The sequence below is a fragment of the Phacochoerus africanus genome, chromosome X (assembly GCF_016906955.1).
Source record: "Phacochoerus africanus isolate WHEZ1 chromosome X, ROS_Pafr_v1, whole genome shotgun sequence".
Lineage (NCBI taxonomy): Eukaryota > Metazoa > Chordata > Mammalia > Artiodactyla > Suidae > Phacochoerus > Phacochoerus africanus.
This window is the reverse complement of record NC_062560.1, coordinates 114451179-114475105: the sequence shown is the minus strand read 5'-3', so window position 1 is coordinate 114475105 and position 23927 is coordinate 114451179. Positions and strand designations below refer to the sequence as shown.

The window sequence follows — 23927 nt, the reverse complement described above, 5'->3', positions numbered from 1 at the left end:
GAAATGAATCTGACTAGCATCCATGAGGATGCAAGTTCGATCCCTGGCCTTGCTCAGTGGGTTAAGGACCCAGTGTTGCCATGAGCTGTGGTGTAGGTTGCAGATGCGGCTCAGATCCCGTGTTGCTGTGGCTGTGGTGTAGGCCAGCAGCTACAGTTCTGATCAGACCCCCTAGCCTGCAAATCTCCATATGCCGCAAGTGTGGCCCTAAAAAGACAAAAAAAAAAGTTATGTTTACACTATACTGTAGTCTATTAAGTATGCAATCACAACATGTCTAAAAACACAAAGCACATACCTTAATTTTAAAATACTTTATTGCTAAAAATAAAATCCTCTGATCCTTCAGGGAGTCATAATCTTTTAGCAAGAGTAACATCAAAGATCACTAATCACAGATCACCATAACAAATATAATAATAATGAAAAAGTTTGAACTATTGGGAGAATTGCCAAAATGTGACAGAGACACAAAGTGGCTAAGTGCTGCTGGAAAAATGGCATCAATAGACTTGCCTGACAAAGAACTGCCACAAACCTTCAATTTATAAAAAATGCAGTACCTGCAAAGCACAATAAAGTGAGCGATGCCTGTACCTCTGTTTTTGTCCTATGCTTCTATATATTTGTCCATTTCTTTATGGAGTGTTATTTTTGAAAAACACAAATGGGCCAACAGTATACAATGCTGCAAGCTAAAGAGAAGATACATGAGTATGATTTCCAACACCAAAAAACTCCTGTATTTTACTTCTCATCTTAAGGAAATTTTGGACATCTCTTATTCTAACTTAAACCTAATTTCAAACACAGAGAATTAATAGCAAAAAAACCCCAAAAAACCCTGTACAAAACCTGAAGCTTTCAATGAGTGAATCTTTTCTTTTCTTTTTTTTAATTTTATTTTACTTTTTAAATTATTTCCCCAATACAATTTTTTTTTCTACTGTACAGCATGGTGAATCTTATTAAAAGATTTACACTGTAAATCTAGTGAAATAGTGACATCTTCTGTAGAAGTTTGGTATTACAGTTCAACTTCAATTGAAAACTTCAAGCATTCAAGCACTGCTGCTCTCCTAGACCTAAATCTCCATCTTCCTGTTCACCCCAAGGGTTTTGGCTTCTGAGGCTTCTTTCCTGGAAATACAGCCACCTTTCATTTTTTATTTGTATTTTATTTGTGTTTATTTGTATTTTATTTGTATTTCTTTTTATTAAAAAGTATTGATTTGCAATGTTGTGCCAATTTCTGCTGTACAGCACAGTGACCCAGTCATACATACAAATGCATATATATATATACATATATACATATATATACACACAATCTTTTTCTCATAGTATCTTTCATCACATTCTATCCCAAGAGATTGGACGTACAGCCACCGTTTAAATGGAAATTAGTATAGAAGATTCATTTAAGAAAAACATTACAGTCCACTGTGCTAGAATGCAGGTACAAGTGCCCAAACTGCATGCAAATAGCACCCATGGACCAATTACTCCACCAGAGGATTTCCCCTCGCTCCCTCCCTTCCTGCCCAGAACAAGCGTCCCGCTGTATCCCTGCTTCGCATCATTACTGAGTGACTCTTCCGGGCTTCATCTTTAATGAGATGGCGGAACTGGCATGGGAGAGGGGAAAGCCCCCACCCCCACCCCCAGCCAGAGAGCCCAACCTGTCCTTTTAACTCAGAATGTCACTGTCAACTACGTAAAATTATCAGAGAAGCTCTTTGGGTCTACATACATATACCCCTAGTATTTGTGTTTCTGTTTTTATCTACCTTTCTTGAGTCCAGGTGGAAAAAAATGAGAAGGGAAACAGGAAGGAACTTGGTTTATTCCTATTTGTCTACCCCTAGAAATTTTGAAAACCTCCAGGTAGCAACCAGAACTGCAGCTTGGTATAGGAAGAGGCCAGAAAGCTGTGTGAAAACACGTAGTAAGTGGGCTGCAAAAGAATGGCTTGCAATAGACAGGTTGAGACCCTAAGAAGACAATGTACAGAGACTAGTCACCAAACCTGGACCCCCAGGAGGGTGAGACTAGGAGTATTACTGAGCTAGGAAGTCCAGGCTTAGCACCATGGAGCTTGCTTTCTGCAGGGAACTTTTTTTTTTTTTTTTTTTTTGCTTTTTAGGGCCGCACCTGTGGCATATGGAGGTTCCCAGGCTAGGGGTCGAATCGGAGCTGTAGCTGCCGGCCTACCACAGCCACAGCAACGCCAGATCCAAGCTATGTCTGCGACCCACACCACAACTCATGGCAACGCCGGGTCCTTAACCCGCTGAGCAAGTCCAGGGATCGAACCCGAAACCTCATGGTTCCTAGTGGGATTCGTTTCTGCTGCACCACGACGGGACGGGAACTCCTGCAGGGTAGATCATTCTTTAGGTCCCCAGCATAGACTTATTGGGAAACAGTCCTTCCTTCTATGTCCAATTAGGCCCCACCTCTACTGTACTCAATCACACCTTCTCTTCGCCTCATCATTTCAACCCTCCTCTGTTCTTTTAGCTCTCCTCCTACACCCTGATAAAACAGGAACCAAAGGGAGAATATTAAAGTCATAAACTTTTAGAGGTAAACTGCACTTCAGATGAAAAACGGCAGATAATCCAATTTCTAAAAATATATGCAGAGGAGTTCCCGTCGTGGCTCAGCGGTAACAAACCCAACTAGTATCCATGAGGATGTGGGTTCCATCCTTGGCCTCGCTCAGTGGGTTAAGGATCTGGTGTTGCCACAAGCTGCAGCATAGGTGGCAGATACAGCTCGGATCTGGTGTGACTGTGGCTGTGGTGTAGGCTGACAGCTGCAGCTCCAATTTGACCCCTAGCCTAGGAACATCCAGATGTCGCAGGTACAGTCCTAAAAAAGACAAGAAAATATATATACGCATATATGCAGAAAATAAAAAGTCTAGAAAGATTTATGCCCAGTCAATGAGTTAATTTATTTACCTGTATTTTACAAGTTCTCTTAAACTTAAAAAAAAATGTTGCTTTAAAGAGAAAAAAAAAAGCTACCATCAGGGAGTTCCCGTCGTGGCGCAGTGGTTAACGAATCCGACTAGGAACCATGAGGTTGCGGGTTCGATCCCTGCCCTTGCTCAGTGGGTTAACGATCCGGCGTTGCCGTGAGCTGTGGTGTAGGTTGCAGACGCGGCTCGGATCCCACTTTGCTGTGGCTCTGGCGTAGGCTGGTGGCTACAGCTCTGATTCGACCCCTAGCCTGGGAACCTCCATATGCCACGGGAGCGGCCCAAAGAAATAGCAAAAGACAAAAAAAAAAAAAAAAAAAGCTACTATCAGTTTAAACAATGATGGTAATGAAGCAGGGCCCTTAGAGATCATCTAGTCCTGCACTATCCAATATAGTTGCTACGAACACATGTGGCAACTACTAAAAATTAAAATTTAGCTCCTCTGTTGCACAAGACACAGGAACCTGTGGCTAGTGGCTCTGTATTAGACAACACAGAAGCAGAACATTCCATCATCACAGAAAGTTCTGTTGGTCAGCACCACTCTAAAAACATGAAAGATGCAGAGTTCTCTTCGTGGCTCAGCAGTTAACAAACACGACTAGGATCCTTGAGGACGCGGGTTCAATCCCTGGCCTTGCTCATTGGGTTAAGGATCCGGCGTTGCCATGAGCTGGGGTGTAGGTCACAGACATGGCTCAGAACTTCCATATGCCACGGGTGCGGCCCTAAAACAGTGAACAAACAAACAAGCAAACAAATCAAAGATACCATTTAGCACAACACAGTAGAAAAGACTGACGAGTTAGTGCTAGTATTTAATATCTGGTATTTTTAAGTGCATTATTTTCAAACCTTCAGAAGTTATTGCATCCTATCTTCACGCTTTTCATTCCACGTCTGGTTTGGGACGAGGACCTGATAAACATGTTCAACAGAACCACTCTTTTGGGGCAGGTTCAGTCCCGGCCCAGCGCAATGGGTTCGGGATCTGGTGTTGCTGCAACTGCAGCTCAGTTTTGATCCCTGGCCCCCTGGTCCAGGAACTTCGATATGCTGTGGGTGTGGCCAAAAAAACCCAAAAAACCCCAACGACAAGCCACTTTACATGGCCTAATGCACACAACAGGTGATAATATGTTTACTGAGCAAATTAATTTCCTTAAATTTTTTTTTACAAAATTTGTGGTTTTGTGGGACCAAATTTGAACACTTGCCTTTATGTTCTAAGAATCAAGGTGCTTATTTATATAAAACCTAAGTTGCCTGGCAAGGACTTATATTAAAGTGAAAATTCACAGGCAAGGGCTAGAAAGTATACTTTTGACCTTAGTTCTGTTAGAGCTTTCTTATGCCATGGACAGTACACATCCCCATTCCTGCCAGTTTAAACTGAACAAATTCTTTCCCCCATCCATGTCTATGGTCTTAATTCAACAAGTGGAACAGAGGCCCTTCACTCGCTTTATATATATATATAGAGAGAGAGGCAGATTTAGAGAAGATCCGCTTTAGATTATCTAGTGTCAACATCACAGGAGTACCCTTGCACTTAACTTCCAACTGTTCTGGAGAAAAAAAGCATACCTTAAAGCAACTGACTAAATACATAGAGAGAAAAATGTCAGACTGAAAGCTACTGACCTCTTCTCATAAGAGATACTTTAAGAACTACTTCACTATTTTCTATATGTTTCTTTTTTCTTTTTGGTCTTTTTCCCTTTTTCTAGAGCCGCTTCTCGCGGCATATGGAGGTTCCCCGGTTAGGGGTCCAATCGGAGCTGTAGCCACCGGCCTACGCCAGAGCCACAACAACGTGAGATCCAAGCCGAGTCTGCGACCTACACCACAGCTCACGGCAACGCTGGATCATTAACCCACTGAGCAAGGGCAGGGATCGAACCTGCAACCTCATGGTTCCTAGTCGGGTTCATTAACCACTGTACCACGACGGGAACTCCACTATTTCCTATATTTTTCTTTAACAAGCTCACTCACAAAGCCACCTTCTTACAAATAATAAATTGCTATAAAGTAATCTGCACCTCTGATACATTAAACAGATAGCCTCATCAAGCTACTAATCAAGTGACTTGTGCAATTAGGACTGAAACTTACAGCTTAATGAACCTTGACTATAACTGAGTAAAAATCCCTTAACTGGTAAAATGAATTGTTTGCATGCAAAACTGACGAGGAGAGAATTGAGTTTTTTTGTTTTTTTTTTGTTTTTTTTTTTTTTTGCTTTTTAGGGCCGCATCTGTGGTATATGGAGGTTCCCAGGCCAGGGGTCAAATCAGGAGCTACAGCTGCTGGCCTACACCACAGCCACAGCAACTCGGGATCCAAGCCACGTCTGAGACCTACAGCACAGCTCGAGGCGACCCAAATCCCCAACCCACTGGTGAGGCCAAGGGTCAAACCTGAATCTTCATGGGTACTAGTTGGATTCATTTCTGCTGTACCACAATGGGAACTCCTAGAGAATTAAGAATTAAGAGGAAGCTCGTAAGTTCCCTTGTGGCACAGCAGGTGAAGGATCCAGCATTGACACAGCTGTGGCACAGGTCAAAACTGTGGCGTGGGTTCAATCCCTGGCCTGGGAGCTTCCACGTGTCGCAGGTACGGCAAAAAAAAAAAAAAAAAAAAAAAAAAAAAAAGAAAAGAAAAGAAAAAGAATTAATAGGAAGCTCATATTAAAGGGTCTAAGTCGGTTAATAATTTTCTGAAATAATACTCTCAGTTCTGCACAGAATGAAAGGCCTGGGTTTCAAATCAAAGATCTATACGGTCTTGGGCAAGTCACTTAATCCCTCTCTGTACCTCACTGTTATCGAATGTACATAGAGACAAAATTCATAACTCAAAAAGAATTTTCTCCAAGATTTAAAATCCTAAGGACAATTTCATTTTCATGTAAGCCATTTAGTCTGGACATACCATAAATCGGGCTAATTTTTCCTTTGCTTAAGGCCCACAAAAATATTCCCACAAAAAATTTACTTGTCCAACAACTTTTCCTCCTGAAGCCTCATAAATTTTTTAAATTATCTTAGTAAAAAAAAATTTACTACAGGAGTTCCCATCATGGCTCAGCAGTTAATGAACATGACTAGTATCCATAAGGACACAGGTTCAATCCCTGGCCTTGCTCAGTGGGTTAAGGATCTGGCGTTGCCGTGAGCTGTGGTGTAGGTCGCAGACACGGCCTGGATCCTGCATTGCTGTGGCTGTGGCGTAGGACAGTGGCTAGAGGTCCGATTCGACCCCTGGCCTGGGAACCTCCATATACCACGGGTGTGGCCCTAAAAAGACAAAAAAAAAAAATTCACTACAAAACTGAGCTCTCAATAAAGAAAATGCATCTGCACACTTTTCAACTATTTCATTTTTTTTTGAATACCACAGAATCTTAGGGATGGAAAAGGTCACTGAATATATAGTACTACATTTTATTGTTCTAGAATGTACATTCACATTTTAATATCCCTAAGACTGACATTATAATTGACAGCAACTTACAGCTATGACTGACAGTGTCTTCTTTCTTAGCAGTATAAAAAATAGCGGTAAGTCTTAAAATCAGGACTCTCTTAGATTTAATACAACATGGTATTCGGAATCCCTAAACAATTTCCCATCTAGCCACTAAGCAAATGAGACTCTGCCTAGCTACTCTGATGATGAGTATGGAAACTATAACATGTGTGTGTACACAGAGAGAAAATTCTTTTAAAATGTTAGAAATAAAAGTGGTAGTGGAATTCAGGGTGACTTAATTCCTTTATAATTTTCTGTGACTGTTCTTTATAATGAACATGTATGTTTTAATCAGAAAATTTTCACTGAAGAAAAATGAGAGGTGGTGTGTTAACACTGTTATGGCTCCTGATATATTCTGGGCACATTTAATAGTTCATGGAGCATTTCTTTAGGGTTAGTACAGATCAGTTAATACTTAATTTGCTATTTCAAACTGTTCAGGATCAGCATGTAGAACTACACAAACATCAATGTCACTGATGCTGAAAACAACTTTAAATTTCCATTTTATGATTATATCAAATTAAATCACCTGGTTTTTTTATATGTACCTGTGACTATCTTCCATGACAAGCTGATGAATTATTCAATAGGATAGAAATGCTACTTTAAATCAACGGAAAGTATATGGTTTTCCTAATTTCTACTGTTTAGTAATCAATCCACACAGAATTTAACATAGAACAGATATTATTTTTTCGATGTGAAAATTAACCTAGAAGTTCTCTTGTGGCGCACCGGGTTAAGGATCCTGTGTTGTCACTGCAGTGGCTCGGGCTGTTGATGTGGTGTGGGCTCGATACCTACCTGGCCTAAGAACTTCCACACGCCTTGGGCACAGCTAAAAAAAAAAAAAAAAAAAAAAAAAGAAGAAAGAAAAAAATTACCCTAAAAATTTGCTTTACTTATGTTCAAGATTTCATGCTTTTGTCAGTTGAGAAGTTAGTTTAGCTTAACAATCTTCCAAGATCTAAAACTCATAGAAAAAAAAAAAAAACTAAAAGTATAAAATGGAAATAAAATGTCAAAGTCTTTCTATCATTTCAAATTTCTCCATAACTATATTTTTAAAAAGAAAGTATGAAACTGCCCTCTTTTTTTAAATGATCTTTTTCAAAGAAAGAACATTCTGCACAAATCCCCAGAGGAATGAAGTGTAAGTCATAAAGTAACAAAATTGTTTTTTAGGTGTACATGTGTGTTAGGGAGTGAGGGATGGCTTAAGAAGATCAAAAAGAGAAATCATGCCCTGGATTGTAAGCACATTATTTTACCTCTGAGCACAATATATTAAAAGCTGGGTGGCTATAATGTTAGTAGCTATACTAACTAGGATTAAATCAGCAAAATAAATAACTTTTGGTGAGTAAAAATCCAAATTTTGTATTTAAACAAGTCTTTAATTCAAGTGAGACTTTGACAAGCTAAAAGGAGCTTGTAAGTAGGAAGTAATGTCATGCTATCTGAGCACAAAGGGTTTTAATGGGATAGGGAAAATGTCTACAACGATACCGAAATGTTTGGCCAAGCACCCACAGGACTGATGAAAACGGGGAAAAGGGCAAAGACTTTGAGTCAAACAGATGAGAATGAAGGCTGAGAGTTAAAAGTGGTCTTATTCTCAATGAAAATGTAAACATACAGATGACTGCATTAGGAAGATGTGGTACATATACACAATAGACTACTACTTAGCCATAAAAAAGAGCAAAATAATACCATTTGCAGCAACATGGATGGAACTAGAAACTCATACTAAGTGAAGTGAGTCAGAAAGAGAAAGACAAATACCATATGATTTCACTTATATCTGGAATCTAATATAAGGCACACACGAACCTTTCCACAGAAAAGAAAATCATGTACACGCAAACAGACTTGAGGTTGCCAAGGGGGAGGGAGTGGGATAGATTGGGAATTTGGGGTTAATAGATGCAAACTATAGCCTTTGGAATGGATAAGCAATGGGATCCTGCTGTATAGCACTGGGAACTATGTCTGATCACTTGTGATGGAGCCTGATCGTGTGAGAAAAAAGAATGTCTACATGTATGTGTGACTAAGTCGCCTCATTGTGCAGTAGAAAATTGACAGAACACTGTAAATCAGCTATAATGGAAAAAATAAAAATCATTACTAAAAAAAGATGTAATAAACATAAAGCAAGTTTCTACAAAGAGGCACTGCAACACCGACTTCATGAAACAGCAAAGATCAGACATTCGTTCTAACCTTTGAAGAATCTGGGAGAAATCTCAACCTTAAGGAAAATAGTAACTCTCAGAAACAACAATGCCAACATGCAACCAGAAAAAAAGCAACAATATGAAGTAATAAAAATCAAACATTCACAGTGGCCAAAGAAATTGAGGATGATGACATTCACATGTAAAGATGACATGGGGACTTCCCATTGTGGCTCTGCAGTAATGAACCCGACTAGTATCCACTAGGACGCAGGTTTGATCCCTGGCCTCCCTCAGTGGGTTAAGGAGCTGGCATTGCCATGAGCTGTGGTGTAGGTCACAGATGGGGCTCAGATCTGGCCTGGCTGTGGCTGTGGCTGTGGCTGTAGCTGTGGCTGTGGCTGGCAGCTGCAGCTCCAATTCAACCCCTAGCCTGGGAACCTCCACATGCCACAGTGTGGCCCTAAAAAGACTTAAAAAAAAAGACATGGATTTAGTTTCACCCCACGGTGTCAATATGGCTTACTGTGTCAATATTCTGAAGCATCTGAGACTGTGTGACACAGGCAGAGCAACTGTGACTCAAAAGTGGTTTCTTCGACGTGCTACTGCTCTTGCTCCATATATGCTTTTCTAAAAGACAACTGGTGACCCACCTTGTTCCTCACACCTAGTTCAAAATGACTTACAACTCCTCTGCAAATTAATCTAACTCCAGAGAGGCTAGATGTAAGACTACCTCCCAAGTCCCAGCAGCAATGCCTAAAAGGGGCTTTAAAAAATCCAAAAAAACCCAAAACACCTTTAAAATAAGTATATAGCTTCCAAGGCAATTAGTTTGAAAAAGACAATATTCACTTGGATATAAAGTACTATGGAATAGATCAGAAAACCTCACCGTAACCAAGTAAAATGAACCAAGTAAAATGTAAGTATAGTTTGCAGAGCTTCAAAAACATACAGGAAAACCTACAGTTGCCGTATTTTTTTTTCCAGCAAAACAATCCTTCACCACAAATTAATGTTACCTTGAATTTTGGAATTCATATGGTTTTAATTTCTTATGTAAATCAATTTGAGTCCTTTTGTTGTATAAAAGTTATAAGCAAAAAGGAGTTTAAATATAACATTTAAAGCTGAAGAATACAGGACATATAGTAAAAATGCCATGTGTTTTTGAAATGTGTTAAATCTACTTACACAGTAGCTCTTCAGTCTGATAAAATCTACAGTCATAGGAATGGATCTATCGCTATTTCTGTTCAGTGCTTTGATGTAATCCAGCAGGTCAGCAAAGAATTTATAGCCCCCCTTGAGCACACAGAGGGCTACGATGTGATGGCCTCCCATCTCTTTCATCACATCTCGAGCAAGCCGTTCAGTCCTACAGAAATAAAAGCGAGAATTTCATAGAAATTAAATTATACTAGAAACACTTAAAATTTATAACAAACATCTCTTAAGGATTAAAATTCTACAAAACACATCCTTTGCCCCCATGAAGCATATATACCCTTGCTCAAAAAGTGGAGAGAAAATTTCAAAAACCTTTAAAATCCAAGTCCTCTATAGCATCTACCATAAAATTTAAAAATATAAATTAAGACAAAATACAGTTTTCACCTACCAAACTGGCAAAGTCTGATATACAGTATTAAAAGAGATTGTGAGGAAAAGAAGACTTTCATATGCCACTGGGAATATAAATTAATATAACTCTTTTGGAGGATAATTTGGTAGCTTCAAAACCTTCAATAAACATCTTCCCTTCGAACCAAAATTTCCATGTGGACTAAGTTGAGCAATTGCCCAAAGGTCTATAAAAGGATGTTTCCATTCTAGTATGATCTACAAAAGCAAAATAATGGAGACGTTTTGCATGCATCAGTAAGGAACTGGTTAGGAGTTCCCATTGTGGCACAGCGGAAACAAATCCAACTAGGAACCATGAAGTTGTGGGTTCAACCCCTGGCCTCGCTCAGTGGATTAAGGATCTGGCATTGCTGTGAGCTGTGGTGTGGGTCGCAGACACGGCTTGGATCCCGTGTTGCTGTGGCTGTGGTGTAGGCCGGCAACTGTAGCTCTGATTGGACCCCTAGCCTGGGAACCTCCATATGCCACAGGTGCAGCTCTAAAAAAATAAATAAATAAGGAAGGAATTGGTTAAATTGATTATTATACAGCCAGAAAATGGAATGCCACTCAACATTTAAAATATATGAGATAGCTCTGCATGTACTAATATGAAAAGCTGTCCAATGAATTTTTGACCTATAAGAATTTGTGTTAAAATATACAGTATATGTACCCAGCTACTGTGTAGGGAGGAAATGTGTACGGGAGGCTGAGAGAACTTTCCTCTTCTCATTTAAGCCTCTATAGTTAGAATATTTTAGAATTTGAGAATATAGCTGTCTTAGAATTTGGCTGTAATTTTGATGTTATAATTTTAAAATAAAAAACAACAGCCACACACACAAGGCAACCATTTAAATACCAAGTGAAGTTTTTCACTGCAATTCATTTAACAGGAGATTTTCAAGTTAGAGGTACATAATAATCAAAATCTGACCTTGCCTTCACCTGATTCAACCCCAGTCCATTACCCTGTGTAGGGTTGGGAAATCAATGACTTAATGCCTAGAGTTCATTCTTTCAATGTCCCTTCAATATTTACTTTATTCTACCCTCTACAGATTCCCAGTATACCATGACTTATACTAGGTAATTAGTAAGCTCTCCCCGCCTCTCTTTTTTGTAAAGAGGGCTTTTAAAATAGAAAGCATCTATATGTGACAAGCTAACCTAGTTTATGTTCAAATATCAACTACTTAAAACAGTTGATGAGACTTGTAATTAATATAAGAATAGAACAAAACTTCAATTTAAGATCATACTAACCTGTCCATAATTAGTCCATGAGGAATAAAAACCTTTTCCAAATCCTCAGCATAATGATTAGGTATACAAAATAAATCTAGGTCATAACCTGGTTCGTCATCACTAATCTGGAAAAGAAATACACATGGCTGTTTCAATGAGAGCATTTCAGGATACACTTGATTGGATTTAGATGTTAAAAAACTTTGGCCTATCAGAAAAATTTAGATATGAGATATCAAGAACTTTCTATAATTTTCATAGGTATAATAATGAATTATAGTTAAGAAACCAACATGTTTTAGAAATAGTTAAGATTATAGAAGCAAAAATGACATGATATGAAATTTTCTTTAGTTCAGCAAAGAGTAAAAAACTTGAAAGAGCTAAGACAAATGTGGCAAAGTCTTGATAATAACCATTATACTAATCTCTCCACTTCTGTGTATGTTTGAAAATCCAGTTTAAGATAATGTTTAATGCACTGCAGTCTAACAAGTTAAAATAGTACAGTTGGGGGTTCCTGTCGTGGCGCAAAGGAAACAAATGCGACTAGGAAACATGAGGTTGCGGGTTCGATCCTTGGCCTCGCTTAGTGGGTTAAGGATCCAGCATTGCCATGAGCTGTAGCTTGAAGACACGGCTGGGATCTGGCGTTGCTGTGGCTGTGGTGTAGGCCGGTGGCTACAGCTCCAATCTGACCCCTAGCCTGGGAACCTCCATATGCTGCGGGTGCGGCCCTAAAAGGACAAAAGACAAAAAAAAAATAAATAAAATAATAAAATAAAATAGTACAGTGAACAAGAAAAAGAGCTGTTTCCCACCTCAAATCCAAAGAGCCTCTCTCATCTCAGAGTACAGGGGGGAAAAAAATCACCAAAAAAAGCTACACGATTCCTTAAAAACCCAAACTTCTAGAAGTCTGAGATTCTCAGGAGGTGCCTTCATAGTAGATACTCTGATTGAACAGGACTACATATTGGTCCTGTTGGTATGCTCAGTCCCTGGCAGACAAAACACTTAACACTGATAATGTGGTACCTGTGGTGGTAAAATGCACTTACAGCTTTTGAAATATTACCTGTACACACAGAAGAAACATAACAAAACCAACGAAACGATTATTTTGGGGAGGGGAGTTACAGCAATTCTCTTTAGCTATTTATACTACATATTTCAAATTTTCTTAAGGAAAAATACTGCATTTTAGAAATTTCAAGTCTTGGAGTTCCTGTTGTGGCTTAGTGGTTAACGAACTGACTAGCATCCATGAGGATGCATGTTTGATCCCTGGCCTGAACAGTGGGTTAAGGATCCAGCATTGCTGTGAGCTGTGGTATAGGGTGCCGATGTGGCTCAGATCTGGCGTTGCTGTGGTTGTGGTGTAGGCCAGCGGCTACAGCTCCAATTCAACCCCTAGCCTGGGAACCTCCATGTGCCGTGGGTGAGGCCCTAAAAAGATCAAAAAAAAAAAAAAAAGAAATTTCAAGTCTTTCTCATAAATTATTTTTGGTAGTGTATATTTTTAAACATATATATATGAAAAGGAAGGGAAAAATTTTAAAGATATATTAAAACCAAATCTGCAAACAAAAAATTATAATACAAAAATAAAAGGAAGGAGTTCCTGTTGTGTCTCAGTGGTAACGAACCTGACTAGTATCCACGAGGATTCGGGTTCAATCCCTGGCCTCACTCAGTGGCTTAAGGATCTGGCATTGCTGTGGCTGTGGTATAGGCCGGCAGCTGCAGCTCCGATTTGACCCTTAGCCTGGGAACTTCCATATGCCGTGGGTGCAGCCCTGAAAAAAAAAAAAAAAAAAAAAAGAGGAAGAGACAAGAGAGGGTGAGAGAGGAAAGGAGAAAAAAAGAGTGGGTATGGAGGACTATATCAAACAATGGTCAACTCTAAGAAGTGGGACCTGCCACTTTCTACACTTTAATATTGACTTAGTTTTTAAATTGTCAATTTCACTTTGTAATAATTAGTTAATTCTTAATTCCCACACAGCATTATATTTAAAGATAATTCAAAGACATAAACCAGAATTATAATACTCTGTTTCATATGATATTCAAGATTAAATATCTTCTAAATCATTCAAAAAGCTGATGACATGAACTCCGACAGTGTGCAAGAAATATTGGTCAAGCCCTAATTAAATCTCACTGCATCAATTACTATCTATTGAGCACCTCCTCCTTCAGTCAGCACTGTATTAGGTGCTGAAGGACAAGTAGCTTGGTTTTCAATTTTTTTTTTTTTGTCTTTTTGCTATTTCTTGGGCTGCTCCCGCAGCATATGGAGGTTTCCAGGCTAGGGGTCTAATCGGAGCTGTAGCCACCGGCCTACGCCAGAGCCACAGCAATGCAGGATCCAAGCCGCATCTGCGACCTACACCATGGCTCATGGCAACACCAGATCCTTAACCCACTGAGCAAGGCCAGGGATCAAACCCACAACCTCATGGTTCCTAGTCGGATTCGTTAACCACTGCGCCACGATGGGAACTCCTCAATATATTTTTAAAATACATATTTAAGGGGAGTTCCCTGATGGTCTAGTGGTTAGGATTTGGTGCTTTCACTGCCGTGGCCTGGGTTCAATCCCTGATCTGGGAACTGAGATGCTACATCAAGACATTGCCCACTGTGGTGTTTACATACATATATTCACAATAGTATATATTTATATATGTACTTTATATTATTATCCACAGAATTGATAATTATATTCTAAGAAAATTTAAGGTTCATGTGGTCTCTCTTTCAGTCCCAAGAGCTCTGAGTTTTCCAGACTTTGATGGAATTTCAGGTATTGTCATGTCAGGCTGGTAGTACCTGCCTCTTGCTTCCACCTGGCACACATGGTGATTCGGGCAGGTGGACCAGGACATGACCACGGGCAAGGTCCAGTGGTACACAGTACACAAGCTTTCGCTCAGCATGTGGTCTGAAGTCAATATTGATTTGTTTTTAAACAAATATGTATTACTTTCATATGTAGAAAAAATTCTACCTGTAAGGAAAAAAGATTATGCCAGATCCTCTAAGTTGAAGTACTGGTGTTATCTGCTAAACATTCGTATCATGCTTATTTCAGAAGACATTGACTACAAAAAGAACGGGAATGGGACATTTGTGTCACCTATAGGGGTATTTAAAGATGCTTCATAACAAGCTAGCCTAACTTTTATAAATGTTATAAACTGGAGTTCCCGTCATGGCGCAGTAGTTAACAAATCCGACTAGGAACCATGAGGTTGTGGGTTTGATCCCTGGCCTTGCTCAGTGGGTTAAGGATCTGGCGTTGCCATGAGCCATGGTGTAGGTCGCAGATGCGGCTTGGATCCTGCATTGCTGTGGCTCTGGCGTAGGCCGGTGGCTACAGCTCCGATTAGACCCCTAGCCTGGGAACCTCCATATGCTGCGGGAGCGGCTCAAGAAAAGGCAAAATAATAATAATAATAATAAATGTTACAAACTGAAATTGAGTTAAAGTTTTGAGAAAAGAAGACAGACCTTGCTAGATCCTATAAGAGGATAAACATTCATCTCAGGTTCATGAGAACACATGTGCCATTTCATGTGTTTCATGAAAATGTACCATTTCACAGTGCTTTAAAATCAAGATCCAGAGCACCAAAATGGCTCCCCTGAGGCTTACTCACCCCTTCCTCCCAGTTACTCTCTGCTCCTGCCACAAACATAAGCCAGAACTCACCACGGACTCTTTGAAACACGCAACACTTGTAAAGACTATTGGTTCTGTGAGAATGGCCAGTGCCTGGCTGTGGGCTTTGCAGGTAGTCTCAGAACTTCAAGAGTCTTGTTCGCCTCAATCGAAGCCAATGTGAATTCTTCCCAGAATTCATCCCAGACATTTGATCTAATACAGACAGACCCGCAGGGATGTACCCCCGAAAAGGAATTCTCTCCCTCTGTTGACACGCCAAATTATTATTATTTTTTTTTTTTTTGGCTTTTTGCCATTTCTTGGGTCGCTCCCGCGGCATATGGAGGTTCCCAGGCTAGGGGTCGAATCGGAGCTGTAGCCACTGGCCTACACCAGAGCCACAGCAACGCAGGATCCGAGCCGCGTCTGCAACCTACACCACAGCTCACGGCAACGCCGGATCCTTAACCCACTGAGCAAGGGCAGGGACCGAACCCGCAACCTCATGGTTCCTAGTCGGATTCGTTAACCACTGAGCCACGACTGAGCCACGACAGGAACTCCCAAATTATTTTCAAATTCAAAAGGTTTTCTTTTCAATCAATACTGTTAGATTTATATATCACATTTAATGTCAAAGCGTTGATTTGCTATTTAAAGTATAAAAAACGTAAGTGTAACTTTTCCTAAAGGCAGAAATGAATTCATATAACTTGCATCGCATGAGGTACTTTAGGCATAAATTTAAACCTTTGTTATAATTCACTATAAATACATGGGATATATTTATTAGGGGGTCCTAATTTAAGGAACATGATTTGGCCATGCATAGATAATTGTCAGAACTGAGCAATGAGGAGTTCCTGTTGTGGCTCAGCAGAAATGAATCTGACTAGTATCCAGTGGCTGCAGGTTCACTCCCTGGCCTTGCTCAGTGGGTGGGGGGGATCCGGCATTGCTGTAAGCTGTAGTGTAGGTTGAAGACGCAGTTGGGATCCAGCATGGTTGTGACTGTGGTGTAGGCCGGTGGCTGTAGCTCTGATTGGCCCTCTAGCCTGGGAACCTCCATGTGCCACGGGTGTGGCCCTAAAAAGCAAAAAAAAAGAACTGGGCAATGAGTACATGAGTTTCATTGTACTAATGTCTACTGGCATATGTTTCAAATAAAGTTAAAATAAGGAGCAATTTATTTAAATGATAAGGTACCAACATCAATTTTTTTTCAATTTTATATTTAATGAAAAACCCAAGTTTTAAAAATTCATGTTTAATGATCAAATAAGTATTATATTAGAATACTAATTTTTTTTCTTTTTAGGGCCGCACCCACCTGTGATACATGGAAGTTCCCATGCTAGGGGTCAAATTGGTGCTGCAGCTGCTGGCCTACACCACAGCCACAGCAATGCCACATCTGAGCTGCGTCTGTAACCTACACCACAGCTTGTGGCAACACCTGATCCTTAACCCACTGAGCGAGGCCAGGGCTTGAACCCAGATCCTCATGGACACTATGCTGGGTTCTTAACCCGTTGACCCTCAATGGGAACTCTGCCACGACAGGAACTCTGCAGTGGCCTCTAATCTTATTAGCCCTTATTTGTTCCATCTGATACTGGTTAATGTCTGATTATTAATTAACTCCATCTAATACGGATTAGTTAATAATGCAGTGGTTACTTTGACAGGAAGGGATTGCAACATATTTAATTACATAAAAATGCATTCAACATCCACCCTGATTAAGGCACTATGCAATAGATTTTGTAGGGGGATACAGAGATGATTATAAATTTAGAGCCTTCAAAGAGCTTATAATCTAATGGAAAAGACATATATAACATACAGCCATATAGCACAATAAAGCTTATAATTTGTACCAAATCTAATTTCATAAGCCCATAAACATGTGATTACCCAAAGTAGTTATATATACACTAAAGACAAACTTAGAATCCAAGGTCACCCAGCACCAATGACTCTCCTAAAGCAATACCAAGCTTAAAGTAGTCATTATATTTTGTTGCCTAGGACATAAACTGAGTAAGTTAGACTGGCATGTCACACTGAATTAGCACAGCCTTCTAAACTAACTAGGCAATAGCAATGCCCAACTTTCTATATGAATATAAATCATGGCGTTCCCACTGTGGCTCCACAGATTAAGAATCTTCATAGTGTCCGTGAGGATCCGGATTCGATCCCTGGCTTTGCTCAGTGGGTTAAAGATCTGGCATTGCTGCAAGCTGGCATAGGTTGCAGATGTGGCTAGGACCCAGTGTTTCAGTGGCTGTGGGGTAGTTTTCAGCTGCAGCTCAGATTTGACCCCCAGCCTGGGAACGTCCATGTGCTGCTGCAGGTGTGGCCATAAAAAAACAAACAAACAAATAAGTCACATTTATTACCAACACCTTCTAAAAGATCTGTATTAGTCTGTCATAACAAAATACCATAGGTTGGGTAGCTTAAACAACAGTAATTTATTTCTTACAGTTATGGAGGCTGGGAAGTCCAAGATCAAGGTAGCAGCAAAGTAGGCTTCATTTGAGGTCTCTTCTCTTGGTTTGCAGGCAGCCATCTTCTCCTGGCTATGTGTGTGGTGGGGGCTGGGGCTGGTTCGGGGAACTCTCCAGTGTCTTTCTTAAAAGACCAGGGCCCCAACCTCATGAATTTATCTAATCCTAATTACTTCCCAAAGGCCCCATCTCTAAATACCATCACATTGGGAGGTTAGAGCTTCAACATATGAACTTAACATAAAATGGCTAAAGATCGCAAAGAAGGTCCTAGATGGCTTTGGGGAGGGCCCAACCCCAAAATATTTGGGGGAGAGCTCTGGAAGAGCTGGAAGTGGTAAACAAATGAAAATGTGGTTTCTCCATAGAGCCATCTTTCCTATTATGATTTCCAATTTAGCCAGAAATGGCCAAAGGATAGGTTATTAACAGCTCTGAGTTACTCAGACAGTTCAGAAATCTGACTGCATCTCCTCGAGCTTAAAACAGCTCTCGGAGTTCCCGTCGTGGCTCAGTGGTTAACGAATCCGACTAGGAACGATGAGGGCGCGGGTTCGATCCCTGGCCTTGCTCAGTGGGTTAAGGATCCGGCATTGCCGTGAGCTGTGGTGTAGGTCGAAGACGCGGCTCAGATCCCACGTTGCTGTGGCTCTGGTGTAGGCCGGTGGCTACAGCTCCGATTCGACCCCTAGCCTGGGAACCTCCATATGCCGCAGGAGTGGCCCTAGAAAAGGCAAAAAGACAACAAAACAAACAAACAAACAAAAAAAACCATAGCTCTCAAGGAGTTCCCGTCATGGCTCAGTGGAAACGAATCTGACTAGCATCTATGAGGACACAGGTTCAATCTCTGGCCTTGCTCAGTGAATTAAGGATCCAGTGTTGCTGTGAGCTGTGGTGTAGGCCAGCAGCTACAGCTCCGATTTGATCCCTAGCCTGGGAACCTCCATATGCTGCAGGTGTGGCCCCAAAAAGACCCCCCCCAAAAAAAACCACATAGCTCTCAAATTCTAACCTACCTGTAATATACCTGTTCATGATAAATTCTACAAGGCACTTTTATTAATATGAATGATTACTAAAAAACAAAACATTACAATTTTTGTCTAGAAAAATTGTCAATACTTTGGCCATCATGAATTACCAAAATAATTTTATTTCCAGTAAAACTGGAACCACAAATTCTTAATAATTATATGTGTCACATCTATAATAGTGGTTTTCATATATGAAAAATTTTGTGGTTATACATAAAACTTCTAATTACAAAGATATATTATCTAAAATTACAGTAAGCAAGGAAATTAACTCGAGCGAAGACAACATGCAATAGCACTTCATCATCTCTAAGCAGAATTGCTTAAGTTTGTGGTCAAAAAATTATAATGTTTATGGGTCCAAACAAAACTAAATGGAAGTGAGGAAGTCAGTCTTAAAATGTGAATTATAAGAGGGACAATAATAGATAAAATACACTTTTTGTTTATTCCCTAGTAACCAACAATAATTCCAAGCTCCTAGAATGAACAGATTTCAAGGTGATACATGTAGAAATGTATTTTACATTCAGATACCCTAAAATTCTCAAAAACGAAGTTCCCATTGTGGTGCAGCAGAAGCAATTCTGACTAGTATCCATAAGGATTCCTGGGAACTTCCATATGCCGCAGGTCCAGCCCTAAAAAGACAAAAACAAAAACAGAAACAAAACAAAACAAAAATTCTCAAAAACACTACCCAAGTAGATGTGTCATTTCTTAAGGATAATCTGTGATAACTCAGGGTATCATAAAACCAAAATTATGAATTACTGATGCATATGTTCCTAAATGTGAAAATAATTTCAGCTAGTAGTATATTCACTTTCCAATTTTATATTAGTCTTACAAATAAATTACATATATAACTTGCTTGCCCTCCCTTCTAAGTGTTAAATAACTAAAAGGTTGACAAGAGTCTAAGCGTTACAAGAATTAAAATCAGCATTCTATTCAACTCAGGGAAAAATTATTAGCTGGTCCTAAGTAAGTGAGCCCATAACTATTATCTACATATGCAAGGACACGCATATATTTATCCAACACTATGACCTTTCCTTTCCAATGCGCACAGCGGAATAACAGCCATGTTCATTCTGGGCAAAACATATATACCTTTCAATTATCAGAAGCACAGTGTTGGAGACAGTAGTTCCATAACAATTTGAAGTGTCTCAATTCTTTCTTTTTTTTGGTCTTTTTTTTTAAGGGCAGCACCCACAGCATATGGAGGTTCCCAGGCTAGGGGTCCAATCGGAGCTACAGGGGCCAGCCTACACCATAGCCACAGCAACACAGTATCCAGGCCACATCTGCCACCTACACCACAGCTCATGGCAATGCCGAATCCTTAAACCACCGACCAAGGCCAGGGATCAAACCTGCGTCCTCATGGATCCTAGCCGGGTTCGTTAACTGAGCCACGGCGGGAACTCCTGAATTCTTACATAGCAAATTATTCTAAAAGTAATTTGGTAGTCACTGGCAGGAAAATAACAACTGAGCCTCAATATTGATATTAATGGTGGTGGGTGACACTTTAATGGCATATAAATCTTACTGATGCAGAATATATAATTACAGAGAGGAAAAAGAGTACATTAGCACAGATGTAGCATCTCTTCACACAGGGGGCAAAGACAACATGGCCCAGTTTCTGTCTAGTCAACTACAGAAATCTAAAAGAGAACCCCAAGATCCCCTTCCCTGCCAGTCTGGTTGGTCCTTTTGTCTTTTTCCCACTCCTGCTTATGGACTTTCTGTGATATTTAGATACCAAAAATAGACAGAAAACCAGATGAAAATACAGTATGTGTCTCACATTCATTTGTAGAATGAAAACCCCAAACTCAACTGCTCCATTTCTTGGTGGTCACAAAGAATAATTTGGGTCTATACTGACTAAAGTCAGTCAAACCCTGTTGCTAACAATGATAGTGTTGTGGACCCCAAAAATGCACTATTTTATCAGTTCTGTGAAAATTATTAGCAGGATAAGATTTAAGTCCACTTAATTAAGGATTACATTCTTATCACTACCATCCTGAAATTAAGATATTTTATCCACATAATGTGTATCTGATGTTTCACAATAATTTGCAAAAATCCAGAAGTTTGTTCTTTGTTCCAGTGTGTCCAAGTTTACCCTGGCAGTTCAGTATGCTAGTCACAAGAAGCATGGGTCCTATCAGGCAGATCTGGGGCCAAGTCCATCTAAGTGATACCAGGCAGGTTACTTCACCCCATCTGTGCCTGCAAGGTCATGCTAGTGTTTATCTACCCAGTAGAGTACCTATTACATAGCTTTGGGGCATTTGCATTAGATAATGTTGCAAAACATTTACTTCAATGCCTAAGGCATAGTAAGTACTAAATAAATATCTGTCACTATTAAAAGTGGAGGGGTTAAGAGCAGACTCTGGGGCCAGACAGCTTAGATGCAACTCCTAGTATTGCTGGGTAATCTTGGGAAAGTTACTTTACCTCTCTGAGCCAAATAATTTTTTTATACATATCAAAACAATTAATATGTGTAAAAGGCTTAGTAGCCAGCACATAGTAAGCACTATTTAAGTGTTCATTATTGCTAACATGCAGACAATTTCTGGGGAGGAAATAAAAAAAAGGAACAGGAATTTGGCAACCAAAAACACAATGAATATCTTGATGTTCAAACAAAACTAACAGTCAGTTCTAGCAAAAGTAATCCACTGTATGCTGGGGCAGGCAGTAGACTCCAAAGCTTAAACTGAGTAAAAATGCTTGAGAATCTACTATTAGCATAACATTTAAGTGCCTGGGCCCTTGAGAGACCTAGGTTTGAGTCTGAGCGCCTCTTTTGCTTTTTTTTTTTTTTTTTAGGGTCTCTCCCACGGCATATGGAGGTTCCCAGACTAGGGGTCGAATCGGAGCTACAGCCACCGGCCTACACCACAGCCACAGCAATGCAGGATCCCAGCCGTGTCTGCGACCTACACCACAGCTCACCAAAATGCCGGATCCCCAACCCACTGAGCGAGGCCAGGAATCGAACCTGCGTCCCCATGGATACCAGTCAGATTTGCTTGTGCTGAGCCGTGACGGGAACTCCATGAGCTCCTCCTAATGACTGTATGACGTGAGTACATTACATTAAGAGGTTAAGTTACTTAACCTCACTGAGGCTTCAAGGATTCCTCCTCTGTAAAATGATAATCACACCCTTGTTGGAGGGTTGTTTTGAGGACTAAATAGGTAGAACACAATAACATATCTGGGAACACAAAGGTTGTTCATTCACAAAGACCAGATATCCTTTCAGCAACACCATGGGGTAGCTAGCACCTCAGTTACACATAAGGGCACAAGTCGAGAAAGAGAAAAGTAGTTACCCATGGCCACACAGCTAGTAAATAGCCCAAACCAGCAGGATTCCAGGCCAGACTCCATGAAGCGCAGTGCTCTTTACCTCAAGTCACAATGCCTAATATGAAAGAGAATCCTTCCTTTTTTAGGGTTCAAGTGCTTAATTATTTAATTTATTCATCCAACAGACCATGTTGAGAATTTCTTACATGCCAGGCACTGGATTACAGTGGTGATTACTGCCCTTATAAAGTTTATGTTTTTATGGGAGAGATAATCAACAGGTAATCAGGTAACTGCAAAATAATAATAATTAATAATAATAATAATAATGCAGGCTAAGGCATTTAACTGACAGACGGTTGGCTATTTTAGCAAGAGGGATCAGAAAAGGAAGGTGGGGGGAGGGTGCAGCTTGGCTAGTTCGAGAAATGAGAAAAAGAACCAATGAGTTTGGAGGCAGGATACCAGATACGAACGTCCTTGAAGGTTAAGGACCAGATTCGCATTTTCCGTCCCCCGCGGCATCAAAGAGCAGAGGATACAGATTCAAGAAGATCTGATTCGGAGGCTCGGCTACCTCTGGGCCGTGAGGAAATTACCTAATATCGGTTCACAATTTTCTACGTGTGTAAAAAGGTAGGCATGGTGACTGCTGCCAAGGCTGCCCTGAGGATGCAACGAGGCAATGCGCATTCCCACAAACATTCATTATAATGTTTGCAGAACTAGGTGAAAATACCAGTCGCCGCATGCCTCCCATGTGGTCGTTTCCGTGCCCCGGGGCCCTCTCGGAGGTGCCCCAAGGACCTCGCCCCCAGTCCCCCAAATCTAGACGAGAGCCTCTCCTAAGAAAGCCCCCACCCTCACGCCGCCAGATCATTCCCGAACTGGCCCACGGCCCCTCCCCACCGCACGCTCGCAAGCCGCACATGTCAACCAAATCGCCATTTCCACCCTCTCTCCCCACACGCCGCCCTGCTTCCCGGGGCTCTCCGGGGGCGGCCACCCTGACCTTGCCATTCCGTCCCCCCCCGCTGCCCCGGGGTGACGTTCGGCCGAACCCAGGGGGCTGCGGCCGCCCCCCCACCCCCCGGCCCCGGGCCGCCCCGGCCCGAGCCCGCACTGCGGCCCCGCGCCTCGGGGGCCGGCGCCGCGGGCCTGGCCGGCCAAGCTGCTCACCACGACGCTGGGGCTGCGGGTCGCCATAACGGAGCCGGCTGGCGCGCGGGCTGAGGGCGGTCTGGGGAGGAGGAAGCCGGCGGCGGGGCCGAGCGAGAGGCGGAGGTGCAGCGGGAGGCGGCGCCGCGCGGGAAAGCCGAGAGGTCCGCCCGAGCGTTCTCCGACGCCGCGACAGCCGCTCAGAGCCCGGGCGCGGCAGGCTCCGCCCCTCCCGCCCCGCCCCGCCAGAGGCCCCGCCCCCGGGCCTCCGGCGGGCGCCTGCGAGTTTCCACTCCCCCGAGGTGGCGGTGGGAATTGTGTTCCCGAAGAAGCGGCGTCTCCTGCGCAGCCTCCATCCCTCTTTCCCTCAGTTTCCCATCCAGACGGCTCCGCAATTCCCAGGACTGCCGCCGCCTTCCTTTCTTCCCTGTGGCCCTAAACTGGGCGCCGGCTCTTCAGGTTCCTGTCACCACGTGGTTCCTCTCGCCCAGCGTCCCCTTCTCAAGACCTTGGACTGCATTGCGGCTTCCATTTTCCTGACTCGTGGCCCAGTTCTAACAAAAATCTTTAGATGGATGTAAGAGTTGAGAC

At 41.5% G+C, this 23927-nt stretch overlaps 1 protein-coding gene across 2 annotated transcripts in view; it reads right to left on the bottom strand.

The window, feature by feature from the left end:
* The window catches only part of HPRT1 (hypoxanthine phosphoribosyltransferase 1), a 37521-nt gene extending 13982 nt beyond the window's left edge, over positions 1-23539 (bottom strand). Inside the window, exons 1-3 of one of the 2 annotated variants that reach the window (XM_047764935.1) lie at positions 23358-23539; positions 11623-11729; positions 9922-10105 (exon numbers count right to left, since the gene is read on the bottom strand). In XM_047764935.1, coding sequence (XP_047620891.1) covers positions 9922-10105; positions 11623-11729; positions 23358-23384 — 318 coding nt within the window. In that variant the 5' untranslated portion in view covers positions 23385-23539. Of the gene's footprint in view, positions 1-9921; positions 10106-11622; positions 11730-17768; positions 18269-23357 lie in introns of those variants that run through there. The other variant, XM_047764934.1, reaches the window with a different exon arrangement.
* Positions 23540-23927: the final 388 nt, after the last annotated feature.